The 19,411-nt window shown below is 38.4% G+C and overlaps 1 protein-coding gene across 1 annotated transcript in view; it reads left to right on the top strand.

Annotated features, from left to right (window-relative positions):
- DNAH5 (dynein axonemal heavy chain 5) overlaps window positions 1-19,411 on the top strand; it is a 252,364-nt gene that overhangs the window by 133,643 nt on the left and 99,310 nt on the right. The window contains exons 45-50 of the mRNA XM_025388138.1: window positions 646-847; window positions 1,730-1,872; window positions 2,865-2,999; window positions 16,693-16,815; window positions 17,023-17,236; window positions 18,525-18,748. Coding sequence (XP_025243923.1) covers window positions 646-847; window positions 1,730-1,872; window positions 2,865-2,999; window positions 16,693-16,815; window positions 17,023-17,236; window positions 18,525-18,748 — 1,041 coding nt within the window. The remainder of the gene's footprint in view (window positions 1-645; window positions 848-1,729; window positions 1,873-2,864; window positions 3,000-16,692; window positions 16,816-17,022; window positions 17,237-18,524; window positions 18,749-19,411) is intronic.

Here is a 19,411-nt window from a genome sequence, read left to right as displayed (position 1 = left end):
ATTCTTTTTTTGTGGCTGAATAGTACTCCCTTGTGTATATGTAGCACTTTTCTTTATCCATTCATCTGTTGATGGACACTTAGGTTGTCTCCAACTTGGCTGTGGTGAACAGTGCTGCGATAAACTCTGTTTTTTAAAAAAAATTATTTTTATTTTATTATTATTATTATTATTATTTTGGAGACGGAGTCTCGCTCCGTTGCCCAGGCTGGAGTGCAGTGGCGCGATCTCGGCTCACTGCAAGCTCCACCTCCCGGGTTCACGCCATTCTCCTGCCTCAGCCTCCTGCGTAGCTGGGACTACAGGCGCCCGCCACCACGCACGGCTAATTGTTTGTATTTTTAGTAGAGAGGGGGTTTCACCTGTGTTAGCCAGGATGGTCTCGATCTCCTGACCTCGTGATCCGCCCACCTCAGCCTCCCAAAGTGCTGGGATTACAGGCATGAGCCACCGCGACCGGCCAACCCTGTTATTTTTAAAGGCAGTTTGGTTCTTCATTTGTTCACCAGTTTTAATCATCCTTTCCCTTGTTCTTGGAGGAAAACTAGTGTCTTGTTTCTATGTTTACTGTTTTCATTGAAACCCTAGAGCAATGTTTGGGTTTGAGAATCAAGTAATTTAAAAACAAGTGTCTTTCCTTCTCAGGAGCAAGGCGGGGAGGTGAGCCGGGCGCACCTGGGGCGGCTGTTCCTGTTCGCGCTGCTGTGGAGCGCGGGGGCGGCGCTGGAGCTGGACGGCCGGCGCCGCCTGGAGCTCTGGCTGCGCGCGCGGCCGGCGGGGACGCTGGAGCTGCCGCCGCCCGCGGGTCCCGGGGACACCGCCTTCGACTACTACGTGGCGCCCGACGGTGAGGACACCTTCCCGTCCAGACGGAACCCATGGGGGCCGTTCTTCCCTACATGGCCAATATTTACACAGTATATATATTTTTTCTAAATGAGATGTATCATTCTTGGCTGTAAGATATGAAAACGTTCGTGTGTGGAGAAAGTGGCAGTGGTTTGTGTTTAAAAAATCTGTTTTTCAAATGCACGTTTTCTTCCTGTTAAATATATTGTGCACTAAACTTTCAATGAATTAAGAAACATTTAAAAAACCAAATCAGATCCATTTCTGTTGTTCATTCAATAGAATCAGCAATGTATATAAAAGTTACAAAGTTTAAAGTATATTTTTGCCAAATACGTGGGTATATAGATACCCACAGCTGTATATCTTTATCTCTGTTTGGATATATACTTTAAGGTTATAATATATATATTATAAGGTTATAAATATATAAAGTTCATTTATACAAAAAATGAAGTACCTATATATGGGTATATAATAATGTATTAAATATTTAATATACATACGCATAGGCCTAGGATCTTTTGCCTAATGAAAAGTGTGTGAGATTCGACATTCGAAAGTGATTAATGATTTTAGATTCACGCTACTCTCACTGTGTTCTGAATTTTTATACATCATGCTATTGAAAACTAATATTTTTTTTAAAAAATTCTGAAATACTTCCTAGTATTTCCTAGGTTTACACCTTGAAATCGTTCCTTGGGACATTTTGACTCAGCTAACACATACTTGTGTACTTAGATAGCTAATTTTAATGATCTTTATTTTATGGGGAGAATTTGGAAGGTGACCTCATAAGATGTCAAGGATGTCTGCTCATTACAGTTCGGACTTGAATTATTACTATGGAGATGGAAATGTCTTCTGTTCATCTCAGGTACATGGACGCACTGGAACACGCGTACCCAGGAATACCTGTATCCGTCCGATACCACCCCAGAGTATGGCTCTATTCTGGTGCCAAATGTTGACAATGTGAGGACTGACTTTCTAATTCAAACCATGGCTAAACAGGGCAAGGTATGACTTTTAGTTTTTATGAACAGTAGCATATTTTAAAGGAAGACATGAAACATCCTGCATTTATTATAAAATGTTTTATGTTGCAGTTTTGAATCCATGAAAATGTTACCTTATCTCCTATTCTTTTATTACTCCCCACTAAAATATGAGTTGAATCGTTCTAATTCATAAGTAAGTAATTATTTCTTATGTATGAGTTGACAGTAAATTTTGACTTGCTTTTCCCCAAAGGATTCCTTCTGCTTTGATCACTGAGCTAGTTTGCTAGGGCTGTTGTAACAAAATAGCACAGCCTGGGTGGCCTAAACAACAGCAGTTTCTTTTCTCTCTGTTCTGGAAGCTGAAAGTCCAGGATGAAGGTGTCGGCAGGCTTGCGTTCTTCAGAGGTCTCTCTCCTTGGCTTGTAAATGGCTGCCTTCTCACTGTGTCTTCCCATGGTGTTTCTTTGTGTATACAAATTTCCTCTTCTTTTTTTTTTTTTTGAGATGGAGTCTCTGTCACCCAGGCTAGAGTACAATGGTGTAATCTCTGCTCACTGCTACCTCTGCCTCTTGGGTTCAAGTGATTCTCCTGCCTCAGCCTCCCGAGTAGCTGGGATTATAGGTGCCCACCACCATACCTGGCTAATTTGTGTATTTTTAGTACAGATGGAATTTCACCATGTTGGCCAGGCTGGTCTCAAACTTCTGACCTCAGATGATCTGCCTGCCTCAGCCTCCCAAAGTGCTGGGATTACAGGTGTGAGCCACCATGCCTGTCCACAAATTTCCTCTTCTTATAAGGACACCAGTTAGAGTGGGCTAGGGCTCACTCCAACAGCTTTATTTTACCTTAGTCACCTTTTTAAAGACCTTATTTCCAAATAGAATCACGTTTTAAGATACTGGGGGTTGAGGATTCAGCATATGAATTTTGGGGGGACAAATTCAGCCCATCACACTCATTTATTTCATTTCTTGTTTTTTCTTTTTCAATTCCCACTATTTTAGGCTGTACTATTAATTGGTGAACAAGGAACAGCCAAAACAGTCATAATTAAAGGATTTATGTCCAGATATGATCCTGAATGTCACATGATCAAGAGTCTGAATTTTTCCTCTGCAACCACCCCACTGATGTTCCAGGTACTGGCTCTTTGGTATGGCTCAGTAAGCCCAAGTTTTTGACAAACTTTGGAGGCCCAAATCTCTACTATTCTGCTTCATCTGAAATTCATCTGAACTTTCATAGCCATGATAAATCACCCACTTACGTTTTTCATTCTTTCAGTTATTCAACTGCAATAGTTTCCCTAGTTAGATTATAACATCTTAAATTATGGAAGCATTAAAAGGTTATATAAGGTGCTATAGGCCTCAATGCGGTTTAAAATATCTATGTAGAAAACATTGTGAACATGCACAATCCAAAACTGAAAGAAAATCATTTATTCCCCACCTAAACCTACTTCCTCTCCCTAGAGTCTGCTTGCCTGAAGGTCTTCCTAATACTCTTTGAGGCTAGGCACTTTGCAATCATCTTTAATGCATCCATCTTGCTCAGGTCTCAAAGGCTGTTACAGTACCAAAAGAAATGCATTTCACATCTGTTTCCTTATCTTCATGCTCCTTGTTTACCTCTAGGTAATCCACTTCTGCATGATTGCATAGCAGGGTATTGGCATGGAAGAATCCGCAGCTAGGATTGGTTCAAGTTGAATTCTCTTTCAGTCTAGCTATTATACCTTCCAATCCCCATTTCCTAAAATGCCACTTTAATCTTGTTGTTCCATGACTTAACATTCCACCCTGGCTCCCATCCTCAGTTGCAACAAAGTATAAAATCTTAGACCCTTAGATACGAAATATTTTACTCTATGTATCACAGAAGTGTGAGAGAAAGAAAAACCCCTCAAGTTTGCATTGTTTATTTTTTTTTTCCAATGAAACCACCAGGAATGACCTAGGTTTGCAGTGGCTTAAATGGTTCTTTTTCTCCTGGTCCTAAATTGTGCAAGACCTTATTGAAACTGAGAAGGAAATCCTAAATGTCAGTACATGCTTCAGTGATTTGCAAATGATCTCTCATATTTTTATTAGGACATTCATATATTACCAGATATATGTCATAAATGCAAATGGAAGGGAAATTTTTAGCGAATACAAATCCAAAGAACTCTGCTTTTAATGAACTTTGTTGTTCTTTAGTTGTTGGAATGAAAATATCAGAGCAATGAAACTTGTTGAAGGCATGGCTAAATCACGACATTTTATCACTTAATTTAATTGGTGACAGTGGAGTGCCAATACACTAAGGCCATTGATTAAACTTCTAAATAAGACTGTCAACTTCATTATACTCTTCTGGAGGAGACGAGATTTTCAGTATGGGCTGTTCTTCTGTCAAATAAATACCATTCATATAGTGTCTGGGTGGGCAGATCTGGATGGAGGTCAACCCCAAATTGCAGTGACTCAGCAGTGGCATTCTTGTGTTTGGGAAATGACACGTTAAATTACCCTAGGTTGGCAAGATGCTAACATTGTATGTGTTCCTTTAATACTGCTTTACAATTAAAGAGCTTTCATTAGTTTTACCTTAGGAGGACATTCTCTTTAAAGGTTATAATTATAACGTTATTTGAGGGTAAAGGTTTTTAAAAAAATCAGATCAGAGTGTGGTATTTTTTCATTATGTGGGGTGATTTTCTAATGATCCACACTTCATGAGACTGTATTAACTCTTTAGGCCTACAGTGTAATTCTGACAGTAACTATGGCAGAGCTGATGCAGANTAACTCTTTAGGCCTACAGTGTAATTCTGACAGTAACTATGGCAGAGCTGATGCAGATTTCACAAGTTAAGGGCCAAGTCCCACAAGACTGCCCTCACTCAGTCACCAGCCACGAGCTTGGGGTTCTCAAGAGACCCATACCTCTGACCAAGTGGCTACAAATTAGGCCATTCCCTCAGCCCTCTCAGTTTCCATAATTCACCAGAATGACTTACAGAACTCAGAGAAGTGCTGTGATTATTATTACAGCTTTCTTACAAAGATACAAATAAGTATCAGTCAAAAGAAAAGATGCAGAGGGCAAGGTTTGGGAGGGTCCCAAATGCAAACCTTCCCTGTCCTCAGAATGTGCTACTTTCCAGGTATATCATGTATATCACCAACCTGGACGTTCACTAGAGCTGTGGTGTCCTGAGTTTTTATTGGGGTTTTATTACATAGGCATACTTGATCACGTCATTGGCCATAGGACAGGACTCAGATCTTTTTATTTGTTTTGAAACAGAGCCTCGCTCTGTCACTAGGCTGTAGCACAGTGGCACGATCTTGGCTCACTGCAACCTCCACCTCCAGGGTTCAAGTGATTCTTCTGCCTCAGCCTCCTGAGTAGCTGGTACTACAGGTGTGGGCCACCACACCCCGCTAATTTTTGTATTTTTGGTAGAGATGGGGTTTCACCATGATGGCCAGGATGATCTAGATCTCTTGACCTTGTGATCCACCTGCCTCAGCCTCCCAAAGTACTGGGATTACAGGCATGAACCACTGTGCTCAGCCAAGATCTTTAAGACTGAACTCAAATCTCCATCAGCTCCCCTCCCAGGTCAACTGATATCATGTGACTTAAAACCTCAACCTTCTCATCACATGGTTGGTGATGAGTGGTTGGCGTGAGTGGTATGAGGGGCCCATGTGAATAACAGAGTCCTTTCTATCAGGACATTTCCAGGAACAAAGGCCAGCCCAATCTTTTATTATACAACAAGGCCTTGTCACTGCATTTTCATTACCAACTCTGTGACATCTCTGCCAGATATTAAAGATCTGTGGTTTCTGTCTCTTTAACATGAAATATTTACTCATTTCCTGGAAAAAGCCACATGTTATCTAGAACACCTGTTGTTTGCTATACAAATTCATAAACCATATAATAAATTTCTAGAAGTGGTACCATATTCAAATATAATAAATAGAAGAAGAATAAAGTATTCTTTAGGCTCCCATTATCTGATACACAAGGCTTTAGCCTGATTCCCCACTGTTCTTCAGTGTTAAGGTGGAGTTAACACGTCACTGTTTCTTTTTTCTGTTCAGAAGCATCACAGGATCACCCACTCTGTTTAGTGCCGGAGACTGTTTTGACTGTTGAGCATCAGGGCTTTCTATTAAGCAAGACTCATTAGTTTCAGAAAGCTTTCAATTAGCCAAACTGTTTTAATTAACTTTCTCACTGTAATTTTCAGTCATTCATGCTAAACAGGGCTGATGGAGTAGAGCGTTTGTCTCTGCGTCTCTCACGTATCTGGATCCCAACCAAACTGAAATCATAGATGAGAAAATAGATACTGTCCATTTCTCAGCTGTTACCATGGTGGCACACTGTCCAATGAAGGGCACGTGTCTGTTCCTGACAGGTTGTTTTCATCATGATGTAACTTTCACATCTTTCATCAGTAGAAGGACTATTTGTCACTTTTTGCCTGGGACAATCCAGGTTATTTTCATTGTCTCAGATTAATAATTAATAGCATCCTTTGCCACTATCAAAAGTATCTGGTTTGGACAAAAATTATACAGTCATCCCATTTTTTGGCTAAGGGAATTTAGTCAGTTTCTTAAGAAAGATTCCTCATTTTTTCCCCCAAATTAATATTGTTTTAATTTTTTTATTTTTGAAAATAATTCATACGTAGAAGTAGAAATTTAAGCAATATAAAAAAGTGAAAAGAAGACAGCAAAAATTACTTAAGATAAATTCTGAAAAGTTTTCTAAAATTAATTATAAAGTGTTTTGAATATAGCCACCATCTTACAAATGGTTGCGTAGCAATAGGTTTTATTTTTTAAAAAATAAGACTCCTAGAGCCTGGATGGAAATTCCATAGTTTTTTTTTGGACCCAGAACCACTTTTCCAAATGACATCTTGTGCAGTAGATTAATCTATAAAATAAGTTAACATGGATTTGCTTTGGTGGAATTGGAGCTGGGGTCCTGGAGCTCATTCCTGCCTCATCTTTTCTTCCTGCAAGGGATCTGTGTGGTTGCAGAAAATCCTTTTGGTTCCTCAGAACACAGTTTGAAGACTAGTTTCCTAAGAGATAATATGTGAAAGTATATTTGTATCATAAAGCTCTCTTAAAATGTCAGGTGTTACTGTTAAGACTGAGGTACTCAGGTGGAAGGAGATTCAAGCATTGTCTGAATTCACTTAGTTGGTGGCAGAACCGAAGCTGGAAACCAGGGTCCATGTGCTGTGCTGTGCTGTGCTGTGCACCCACATGCTTCCTTCCAATGGCCTTCCTTTATCTATATTAATATCTAAAGGGCTGGTTTATCACTTAGTGCGCTTGTTTTATTTTTAGCTTCCAGCTATGCATTATTGTATTTTCTTGTGATTTTTGATGTAGTTTACTTTTTACAATGTACTGTTGAGCATTTTAAACTTTCCTAATGTAAGACTATTTTCGTTTGGTCTTAGTGAATTACAATAAAATGGGAAGATGTTATTAGGCAGTAGATTTCTTAATAAAGACTGTAACTCTCCATTTTTATGTTTTAGCTAATAGCACATATATGAAAAACTAAAATTAAGTGTATTTTATAGTTCTATTTAATTGTATGTAACATGCATGAAAAATGATTTAGGTGCTAGCATATAGAGATACACAGAAAAAATAAAATAGCTTTACCTTTTGTACTACATCAAGCTCACAGATTGCTTTCATATATATCATTAATGCATAATACTCTGTAGCAAGCTCATGAATTGCTTTCATATATATTATATCATTAATGCATAATGCATATATGCATATTCATATGCATATATATGTATGTACATATGATTTATGTATCTATATGCACTCTCATTTCTGGGTTGTATTATACCCAGAAATATTAAGTGGCTTACATGAAATCACAGAGTTGATCAATGTGAGAAGCAGTAGTTTAATTTGTTTTTCCTGTCTTTCAGCCTAGTCAGAGTTGTTATGTAAGATGGTGCAGATTTTGCACTGTCTGTCTTTCACAAAGATGACTATGTGACTGTTGTACCTAAGAACTAGGCAATGCACCATCGCCTCAGCTGCACATGATGCTTCCAATACCCTTTCTGATGTTGCTTTCCTCCCTTTGTCTTGTTGGGGAAACAGGCATGTGCATAACCAAATGTGGTTGGCGAGATAAGTGGTACTTATGGGAATCTCAATGCTGTACTGTGGAGTCCGGAGGAGGAGCTGATTAGTTTCCATAGGGGATTATATAAATCAGCATAATGAAAGAGTTGATCATTACTTGGGGGAATTTAATATTTATATTAATTTCTAGGAATTATGAAAGCTGAGTTGTCTAATAAGAAATTAATTCAGTAACTGAATTGTTCTTAGGTTTAGGGCTGCTAGCTCAGAAAAGAGCCAGAGGGGAGCTCCATTCCTCAGCCTACCTGGTTTTCTGACCATCTGGTTTTCATGTCTTAAAATGCTGCTGTCACAGCTTGGGTTAATGATGATATCCTGTGTGTGTAGATAGACAATGAGATTGGAATCTTGTTTAGGTTTTATAAATTGCATAAGATGCTGTCATGCTGACTATGATTCTCCAATTTCAGAGTAAAGCGATTGTCTATTCTTAAAGAACAGTATAGGTCCTTAGTACAAGTCCTTGCTAGAGACTTAATTTTTTTAAAATCAGTAACTGGATTGAGAGAAGTGACATGTTTTAGAAGATCATTCATCTAAATCAATATTTCACAAAGTGAATTTGGCTAATGATAATCCTGAGAGTTCTTTTTGGGCTTAGAAATGGCTACTCTAGAAACATATAAGAAAGGATATCATAATGAATGCTGTAAGCCAGCCTGTAAGGTGAACACCACTTCATAGTCTATATGTTTTTTTTTTTTAACTGAATATAAATGAACTAAGATCCTAAGGGTCCAGAACAAAGACAGTGAGAAGGACTGTCTGGAAGTGAGACTAGAGGAGTAAGTAGTGGGCACCATGGAGTTCCCTGTAAGTCACTAACGAGGAACCCCCTGGAGTCCTGAGGAGGATTGCATTGCCCTTTGGAAAGCTCGTTCTGGAGGTAGAGTGGAAAACAAGATGCAAGAGACATGGCTGCATTCAGAGAGACCTGAGAGGACACAGTTGCAGTCAGTTTTCAGAAGGGAGGTTGGGCTGGACCAAGATGGTAAAAGTGAGAAAGGAAACAGAACAAGAATGCATTCAACCTTGACTAGGAAGTGGAACTGCCAGAACTTGTGATTGGTTGAGTAGAGGTTTATGTTAGTCTGTTCTTGCATTACTATAAACAACGACCTGAGACTGGGTAATTTATAAAGAAAAGAGATTTAATTGGCTCATGATTCCACAGACTATACAGGAAACATGACTGGGGAGGCCTCAGAAAACTTTCAATTATGTTGGAAGGGGAAGTAGACACTTCTCATATGGCCGGAGCCGGAGCGAGAGCGAAGGTGGAGGCGCTACACACTTGTAAGCAACCAGATCTCGTGAGAACTCACTCATGAGACAGCGCTGGGGCGATGGTGCTAAACCATTAGAAACCACCTCCATGATCCAGTCACCTCCCACCAGGCCCCACCTCCAACATTGGGGATGATAATTCCACATGAAATTTGGATGGGGACACAGATCCAAACCATATCAAGGTCGTTGGAGGAGAGGCATAGGAGACAGTGAGAAAAGTCAAAGATGACTCCAGGTTTCTTGTATTTATTTATCTATGTAAAAAATATTTACCAACAAACATGTAGTACCAGACACCCTTCTAAACACTGAGGATGAAATAATGAGGAAAATAGGGAAGACAAGATGCTTTCCCTCCTTACCTTCTAGTGGAGGACACAGGCAATAATCTAATAAGCGAACATATCTACTTGGTTTTATTAACTGGACCGCAGTTCATAACAGCAAAACAATGGATGAGGTGGGAACACCAATCAAAGAGATTGGGAGGAATGTGGGTGGCAGAATACTACACAGATGACCGGTGATTCTTTTGACGGATTTCTTTGGGGGAGACAAAAAATTCTAGGTAAATTTATAAATCATGCAATATAGCCATTGTATATGACTCATAAAGAAGTTTCCAGGATTGACTGTAGTCAGGGAAGGCAATTTAAGAGGTCGTGACATTAATCCCTGTGAGAAAGAAAGACATAATGGAATGGGGGCCTACTGTCGTTTAGGTAGGAAGAGATACTTTAGAAAGCAGTGTTGAAATTATAATAGAAAAACTCAGTCTTGTTAGATATGGAAATGTTTGGATGGGGCAATAGGTAGTTGGTGCCAGTTTCTGAGTTGAACACCCCAAAGGGGTGCAGACGTTGTGCTGAGCAAGGAATAGGAGTTGATGTTTGAATGTGCTTATTTTTGTGATGTTATGGAACATCTAGCTCAGACAGACCAGATGTCCAAGTGTACAGTTTTTTTCAAACAGCCCCAAATGGATAGCTATCTAAAGGAGTAGAACATGCAGTACAGGAGGAGCATGGCTAATCTGAACATCTGAAATTCAGGTTGCCCCAAAGTCCAAAACTTTTTGAGCGCTGGCAAGCTCAAAAAGTAATGAGGAAAATAGGGAAGACAAGGTGCCTTCCCTCCTTACCTTCTAGTGGAGGACACAGGCAGTAATCTAATAAGTGAACATATCTACTTGGTTTTATTAACTGGACCACAGTTCATAACAGCAAAACAATGGATGAGGTGGGAACACCAATCAAAGAGATTGGGAGCACCCAATCTGGGTACTGGAGGTTGGTCCAGCCCAACCTCCCTTCTGAAAAGCTGGAGCACCCTCCAGCTTTCATATCTTTTCAGCACACTACCAGATTCCCCCATGCAAGCATGTCCAATGTGTATTGTTCAAGGTACACGAATATTGTTTCATGCACAAAATTGTATAGATATGAAATACTTAATTTTAAATATTTTAAAATAAAATTTAAATAAACATATAAATACACATTTAAATACATACATACATATATACATAGTGTATAAAATTACTTCCTGGCTATGTACATAAAGTGTATATAGGAAACACAAATGGCTTTTATGTTTAGATTTGGGTACCATCCCCAAGATAACTCATTATATATATGCAAATATTCCCAAATCCGAAAACGTTCAAAATACAAAACACTTCTGGTTCCAAGCATTTCAGAGAAGGCATAGCCAATTTGCATTGTGTTTCAGGCCTTCAGGAGGTCTTACAAAACTTCCACACTTATTAGGTAACTATTGAATCTGCAACAATTCTAAAAATGGAAAGAAGTCTCAACTTCTAGGTTCTCAAGTTACTTAATTTTTCTCCCTATTTTGTTGTGCTTTTGTCGATTTAACTCTTTTATGACATGTATAGCTTAGTGGTGATAGTGGTGATTTCCTATCATTTCAAAAAAATTAGGGTTGCAGTGGAGGGGAAGGAAGTATAGGTGTGTGGTTATTACTCTGTATTACTCTGACTATCCCACATAATACATTTTAGCTCTTGATAAAGCCTCCCAATAAATAAAATCTTCATGTGCCAAAAAGTGTTCTCATTAATAAACATGGGAATGTCTGAAAGTCCTAATTGGCCATCTAGAGGTGCATTTAAATTCATTGAAAAGAGCAAATTTAGCCTAGTACATTAAACAATTTTGCATTTATGTAGGGGGGGATATGAAATTATTTTTGCCATTGTACTATTTCATGGGAGATTTGTAATTGAATGAGTTGTGATACATTTATATCTCATTCAATTTAAAAATGGTGAAAAATTTTCACATTCCTTGCTATTATTCATTAAAATGATGAGGCCAGGCACAGTAGCTCATGCCTGTAATCCCAGCACATTGGGAGGCCGAGGTGGGTGGATCACCTCAGGTCGGGAGTTTGAGACTAGCTTGGCCAACATAGTGAAACCCTGTCTCTCCTAAAAATACAAAAATTAGCTGGGTGTGGTGGTGGGCACCTGTAATCCCAGCTGTTGGGAAGCTGAGGCAGGAGAATCACTTGAACCCAGGAGGGAGAGGCTGCAGTGAGCCAAGATTGCACTCCAGCCTGGGCAACAGAGCAAGACACTGTCTCAAATAAATAAATAAATAAATAAATAAATAAAATCGTGATGAAAACGTACAATGTGCAATTACTGTGAAGATTCTCAAGGATAGTTGTATAGAGTTTTGCTTTTTTTGTCTTATATTTTATCTCATTTTGTGGTTATATCTTGTTCATAAAAGTCACTTTTAACTGGTTTGTTTTTGTCGTGAAATAAAACATTCTTTGGATAAGAGAAGGAGAATTTATTTTATCTTAATATACCTCCACTTTCTTCTGTATTTATACAACATCTTTAACATGATTTAAAATCATGCATTAGTAGATTCCTACAGTGATAGAAATGAAATGAGCTTTCGAGTTTTGAAGCTTCTGGAGTCTGAGAACTTCAAAGCCCTTTCTGCTTGCTTTGCAGTGCTAGACTCTGGTTACTCAGTGCATACATTTTGAAGGACAGTTGATTCCCAAGCCACATTGCGCTACCATGGACACGAGAACACCAGTCAAGAGCCTGGAGTCCTCTCCTCACATCCTCTTCCTTCCCCTTCCAGTGTCCCTTTTTTCAGTTATTTATTTATTTGTTTATTTCTTTATTTAAGTTCTAGGATATATGTGCACAAGGTGCAGGTTTGATACTTAGGTATACATGTGCCATGTTGGTTTGCTGCACTCATCAACTCATCATTTACATTAGGTATTTCTCCTAATGCTATCCCTCCCCCAGCCCCCCACCCTAGACAGGCCCCAGTGTGTGATGTTCCTTGCCCTGTGTCCAAGTGATCTCATTGTTCAACTCCCGCCTATGAGTGAGAACATGTGGTGTTTGGTTTTCTGTTCCTTTGATAGTTTGCTGAGAATGATGGTTTCCAGCTTTATCCATGTCCTGGCAAAGAATATTAACTCATCCTTTTTTATGGCTGCGTAGTATTTCATGGTATATATGTGCCACATTTTCTTAATCCACTCTATCACTGATGGACATTTGGGTTGGTTCCAAGTCTTTGCTTTGTGAACAGTGCTGCAATAAACATGTGTGCATGTGTCTTCATAGTAGCATGATTTATAATCGTTTTGGTGTATACCCAGTTGTGGGATTGCTGGGTCAAATGGTAATTCTAGTTCTAGGTCCTTGAGGAATCACTACACTGTTCTTCCACAATGGTTGAACTAATTTACACTGCCACCAACAGTGTAAAAACACTCCTATTTCTCCACATCTTCTCCAGCATCTGTTGTTTCCTGACTTTTTAATGATTGCCATTCTAACTGGCATGAGATGGTATCTCATTGTGGCTTTGATTTGCATTTCTCTGATGAACAGTGATGATGAGCATTTTTTCATGTGTCTGTTGGCTGCATTGATGTCTTCTTTTGAGAAGTGTCTGTTCATATCCTTTGCCCACTTTTTGATGGGGTTGTTTTTTTCTTGTAAATTTGTTTGAGTTCTTCATAGATTCTAGATATTAGCCCTTTATCAGATGGGTAGATTGCAAAATTTTTCTCCCATTCTGTAGATTGCCTGTTCACTCTGATGGTAGTTTCTTTTGCTGTGCAGTAGCTCTTTGGTTTAATTAGATCCCATTTGTCTATTTTGGCTTTTGTTGCCATTGCTTTTGGTGCTTTAGTCATGAGATCCTTGCCCATGCCTATGTACTGAATGGTATTGCCTAGGTTTTCCTCTAGGGTTTTTATGGTTTTAGGTCCAACATTTAAGTCTTTAATTCATCTTGAATTAATTTTTGTATAAGGTTTAAGGAAGGGATCCAGTTTCAGCTTTCTACATATGGCTAGCCAGTTTTCCCAGCACCGTTTATTAAATAGGGAATTCTTTCCCCATTTCTTGTTTTTGTCAGATTTGTCAAAGATCAGATGGTTGTAGATGTGTGGTGTTATTTCTGAGACCTCTGTTCTGTTCTATTGGTCTATCTCTCTATTTTGGTACCAGTACCATGCTGTTTCGCTTACTGTAGCCTTGTAGTATAGTTTGAAGTCAGGTAGCGTGATGCCTCCAGCTTTGTTCTTTTGGCATAGGATTTTCTTGGCAATGTAGGCTCTTTTTTGGTTCCATATGAAATTTAAAGTAGTTTTTTTCAATTCTGTGAAGAAAGTCGTTGGTAGCTTGATGGGGATGGCATTGAATCTATAAATTACTTTGGGCAGTATGGCCATTTTCATGATATTGATTCCTTCTATCCATGAGCATAGAATATTCTTCCATTTGTTTGTGTCTTCTTTTATTTCGTTGAGCAGTGGTTTGTAGTTCTCCTTGAAGAGGTCCTTCACAGCCCTTGTAAGTTGGATTCCTAGGTATTTTATTCTCTTTGTAGAAATTGTGAATGGGAGTTCACTCATGATTTGGCTCTCTGTTTGTCTGTTAATGGTGTATAGGAATGCTTTTGATTTTTGCACATTGGTTTTGTATCCTGAGATTTTGCTGAAGTTGCTTATCAACTTAAGGAGATTTTGGGCTGAGATGATGGGGTTTTCTAAATATACAATCATGCCATCTGCAAACAGGGACAATTTGACTTCCTCATTTCCTAATTGAATACCCTTTATTTCTTTCTCTTGCCTGATTGCCCTGGCCAGAACTTCCAACACTATGTTGAATAGGAGTGGTGAGAGAGGGCATCCCTGTCTTGTGCCAGTTTTCAAAGGGAATGCTTCCAGTTTTTGCCCATTCTGTATGGTATTGGGTGTGGGTTTGTCATACATAATTCCTATTATTTTGAGATACATTGCATTAATACCTTGTTTGTTGAGAGTTTTCAGCATGAAGGCTGTTGAATTTTGTCAAAGGCGTTTTCTGCATCTATTGAGATAATCGTGTGGTTTTTTTGTAGTTGGTTCTGTTTATGTGATGGATTACCTTTATTGATTTGCATATGTTGAACCAGCCTTGCATCCCAGGGATGAAGCCCACTTGATCATGGTGGATAAGCTTTTTTATGTGCTGCTGGATTCAGTTTGTCAGTATTTTATTGAGGATTTTTGCGTCGATGTTCATCAGGGATATTGGTCTAAAATTCTCTTTTTTTATTGTGTCTCTGCCAGGCTTTGGTATCAGGATGATGTTGGTCTCATAAAATGAGTTAGGGAGGATTCCCTCTTTTTCTATTGATTGGAATAGTTTCAGAAGGAATGGTACTAGCTTCTGTTTTTACCTCTGGTAGAATTTGGCTGTGAATCCATCTGGTCCTGGACTTTTTTTGGTTGGTAGGCTATTAATTATTGCCTCAGTTTCAGAGCCTGTTATTGGCCTATTCAGAGATTCAACTTCTTCCTGGTTTAGCCTTGGGAGGGTGTATGTATCTAGAAATTTATCCATTTCTTCTAGATTTTCTAGTTTATTTGTGTAGAGGTGCTTATAGTATTCTCTGATGGTAGTTTATATTTCTGTGGGATCGGTGGTGATATCCCCTTTATCATTTTTTATTTTAAATATTATCATATTTATAAATCGATTTGATTCTCTCTTTTCTTCTTTATTAGTCTTGCTAGCTGTCTATAAATTTTGTTGATCTTTTTTTTAAAAAAAACAGCTCCTAGATTCATTGATTTTTTGAAGGGTTTTTCGTGTCTCTATCTCTTTCAGTTCTGCTCTGATCTTAGTTATTTCTTGCCTTCTGCTAGCTTTTGAATGTGTTTGCTCTTGCTTTTCTAGTTCTTTTAATTGTGATGTTAGGGTGTCAATTTTAGATCTTTCCAGCTTTCTCTTGTGGGCATTTAGTGCTATAAATTTCCCTGTAGACACTGCTTAAATGTGTCCCAGTTCTTCTCGTTTTAATATCTTTTTACGTACTGCAAGGAAGGTTTTTTGGTTTTATTTTGTTTTTGTTTTTTGAGACAGAGTCTCGCTCTGTCACCCAGGCTGGAGTGCAGCGGTGTGATCTTGGCTCACTGCAAGCTCCGCCTCCCAGATTCACACCATTCTCCAGCCTTACCCTCTGGAGTAGCTGGGACTATGGGCGCCTGCCACCATGCCCGGCTAATTGTTTTTGTATTTTTAGTAGAGACAGGGTTTCACCGTGTTAGACAGGATGGTCTCAATCTCCTGACCTTGTGATCTGCCCACCTCGGCCTCCCAAAGTGCTGGGATTACAGGCGTGAGCCACCGCGCCCAGCCTTAAGGAAGGTTTTTTATAGAGTGCAGTATGGTCTTCTCTTGCACCACCTAAGCTCAGAATGTAAAAATGAGAGAGAAGACGTAAGTGGGCTTTTTTCACTCTGTGTCAGGGAATGAGAATTCAATCAGTGTAATTGCCTCTGCCCAAAAGAGTGGGTATGAGCTGTGCCAGGTGACAGCAGCCAGTTTCAGCCTTCAGACCATGATGGGCTATGCAGCTCAGAGTGCAGACCTCAGAAGCTTCTCACACAGTACCCTTGTTTAATTTTATTGCTGGTTATAGGGAAACTATTAGCAAGACTTTGAATAATGGGGAACATAGTGTCACGAACAGAAGCTTAATAAGACAAAAGTAAATTTTTAGAAATGAACAGAAGAGTCTCATCCCATTCAAATTCACATTGGTTAGAATCTCATTTCCTGCCAAATTCAACTGGATTTTCAAAGTTTGTGAATGTTATACAAGATAATTTAGGTACTTTAGAATTTGTTAGAATTAAGGGGGAAATTTGGCTTTTTCTAAGTAATTCATATCAGTTCAAAGGTTACCAGTTTTTGTTGTTTTTTAAAATAATTGACCATGTTTTAGGGGATATTTTCACAGACGTTTCAGTTGATTTTTTTTTTTCACAGAGGACAATAGAAAGCTATGTGGATAAACGAATGGGTACAACGTATGGCCCTCCTGCGGGAAAGAAGATGACTGTTTTTATTGATGATGTGAATATGCCAATAATCAATGAGTGGGGAGACCAGGTATCATCATTCCATTGTGCATTTTGTTTAATTTGGTATTGATTTATTCTATGAAGAGTTTTTAAAAATTAAAATTTTTTTTTTTTTTACTTTTTCAAGATACAATGTCTGAATTCCAGTAAAGTTCATTCTTTGGAAACGCTCAAGGAGTTAGGTTCCAGGGATGGAAAGGAATGATGCTTTAATTCTGAAAGTTGTCTTTCTTAGGTTACGAATGAGATAGTGCGACAGCTGATGGAACAAAATGGATTCTATAACCTAGAGAAGCCTGGGGAGTTCACCAACATCGTGGACATCCAGTTTTTGGCAGCCATGATCCATCCTGGTGGTGGACGCAATGACATACCCCAAAGACTCAAGAGGCAGTTCTCTATATTTAACTGCACGTTGCCCTCTGATGCTTCCATGGACAAGATCTTTGGTAAAGGTCGAGAGGGCGTGGGGTAGGAGGGCGAGGAAGAACACCTGCTTGTGTTCCTTCCTGGAAATCTTCACCCGAGAGCCACACAGAAAGCGCATTGGGTGGCTCTTTGGTCTGCAGCCTCCATCACTCTCAAGCAGCGTGTTTCATTTCCTATAGGGATCGATTCTAGGTGTGTCCTGATTTGGATGCCTCGGTAGATCATTTCCATCTATGGTTTTCTTTAACTCTTTCTAACTTCTTAAGCAAGAAGGTTTAACATTACATGAACATAGAAATGAAATTGTTGCCCCACAGATGAGATTGTTTCCTCATGGGTACATAGTTTTGAGGTCTGGATTGCTATGTTCCATGTCAAAAGTTTATGTAGGTGATACTTTAACCAATGCATAGAATGATTTTGGCCAAAGAAATAATGGCCCCCGGAGTGCAGATTAGACACAGTCTGAAATTCAGAGTAATTTACTGGATTGTAATAAGTTATTGATTAAATATGGAGTATTTCGTAGATAATTTAGCTGAACAATCACTAGCCAAATAAGTAACCATGTTTGCCTACCCGAGTAATGATAATGCACTTATAACTTATTTGTGCAGGAAAGAATGTAAAGGTTTGAACACATTTATGTTAAGTATTTAGTGTACAATTTCTGAAGCTGCTATTGAGAAAAAGCTCATCAGGATTACCCTAATTAATTTCTGGCAAACGAAAATGTCATCTGGGTGCCCCCGGCTAGTCAAGTGTGGCAGTAATCTCCAGTCACAGCAGGGAGCGAGGTCTGGAAACCAACAGACATTGGAATTATCTAAGCTTGGGAAAAGTAAAATGGAACAGAAAGAATGTTATCATTTTTAATTATTCCTTATTGCCTGGAAAATTTTACATATAAAGTAAATGAAAGTAGTTTATAGTGCATGGAAAGGCAACGACAGAAAGTAGAAACCTTAGAGGACTTATAAAATTATTTTTCTTATCTTATTATAAGGTAACTTCATACATTTATCTTTGTTACCCATTTAGTAATATTGAAGTGGTGCAGCCAGAGTTTTCAGCAGTATTTCTTAATCAATTTTTCAGTGTTTTGACTACTCATTTTCTTAAACCTGTATCTATTTTTTGGGATACTGTATTTGAAAAAGCAAGAGAACATTAACATACTTTTCTTTTATATATGATTATCTATTAAAATGTTTAATGACGTGTGCAAACTCTATGCTATAATGTTTTTCATTTTCATTTAATTTCGTTGAATGGCTAATCAAAATGCTGTAATTTCCCCCCTTTCAGGTGTGATTGGGGTAGGCTACTACTGTACTCAGAGGGGTTTCTCAGAAGAAGTGAGAGATTCTGTCACAAAATTGGTGCCCCTGACACGCCGACTATGGCAGATGACCAAGATGAAAATGCTTCCTACCCCTGCAAAATTCCATTATGTGTTTAACCTACGAGATCTTTCTCGGATCTGGCAGGGAATGCTGAACACTACTTCAGAGGTCATCAAGGAACCAAATGTAGGTGACACTGAGGAAAGAAAAACAAATAACATTGCTATTAATCATATATTCTAAATATTTTTACTACTTTATTTTTTACTTGAACTTTGAACATATTTTGGAATGTTTCAGCATGGGTATTCTTTACTGCATTTTAACTAACATAATGAAAGAAGTAAATTCTGTCAGAAAATGTCAATGATAAATTCCAACTAGGTTTGTGTTCATCATGTACACAATTACTTTTTAACGAATAGAATAAAAGAAATAATTGATTTTATTTTCCCACTTCTAGTCTAAGAAGAAGATATGTTTCTTATACTAAATAATAGAAACAACCACTGTGGATTTTATTGTATAATAGTCTTCATATTTTAAGCTTGACATTTTAACTTAAAAAGTAATTATCTTTATAATAAATATTCAAAATTTTAAAAACCCATTTTGTTGATAATCATCCATGATTTTTCTTTTCCATGTAACTGGATGCACTAAAAGAATTACATACATTGGTAAAATTGAAGAGAGGCAGCAGATTACAAAGTTCATTTAATAGAAAAATGATCATTTGTACACACACTTGAATATGACATTTCCCAGTGTTATAAGAATTTCCCTCAAACTAAGAACGCTATGTAGAAATCCAGTATGCTTTTGTTCCAAAGCGTAGCCTATGTGCCC

This window comes from Theropithecus gelada, chromosome 6, assembly GCF_003255815.1.
Source record: "Theropithecus gelada isolate Dixy chromosome 6, Tgel_1.0, whole genome shotgun sequence".
Lineage (NCBI taxonomy): Eukaryota > Metazoa > Chordata > Mammalia > Primates > Cercopithecidae > Theropithecus > Theropithecus gelada.
This window is presented reverse-complemented; position numbering and strand designations above follow the sequence as displayed.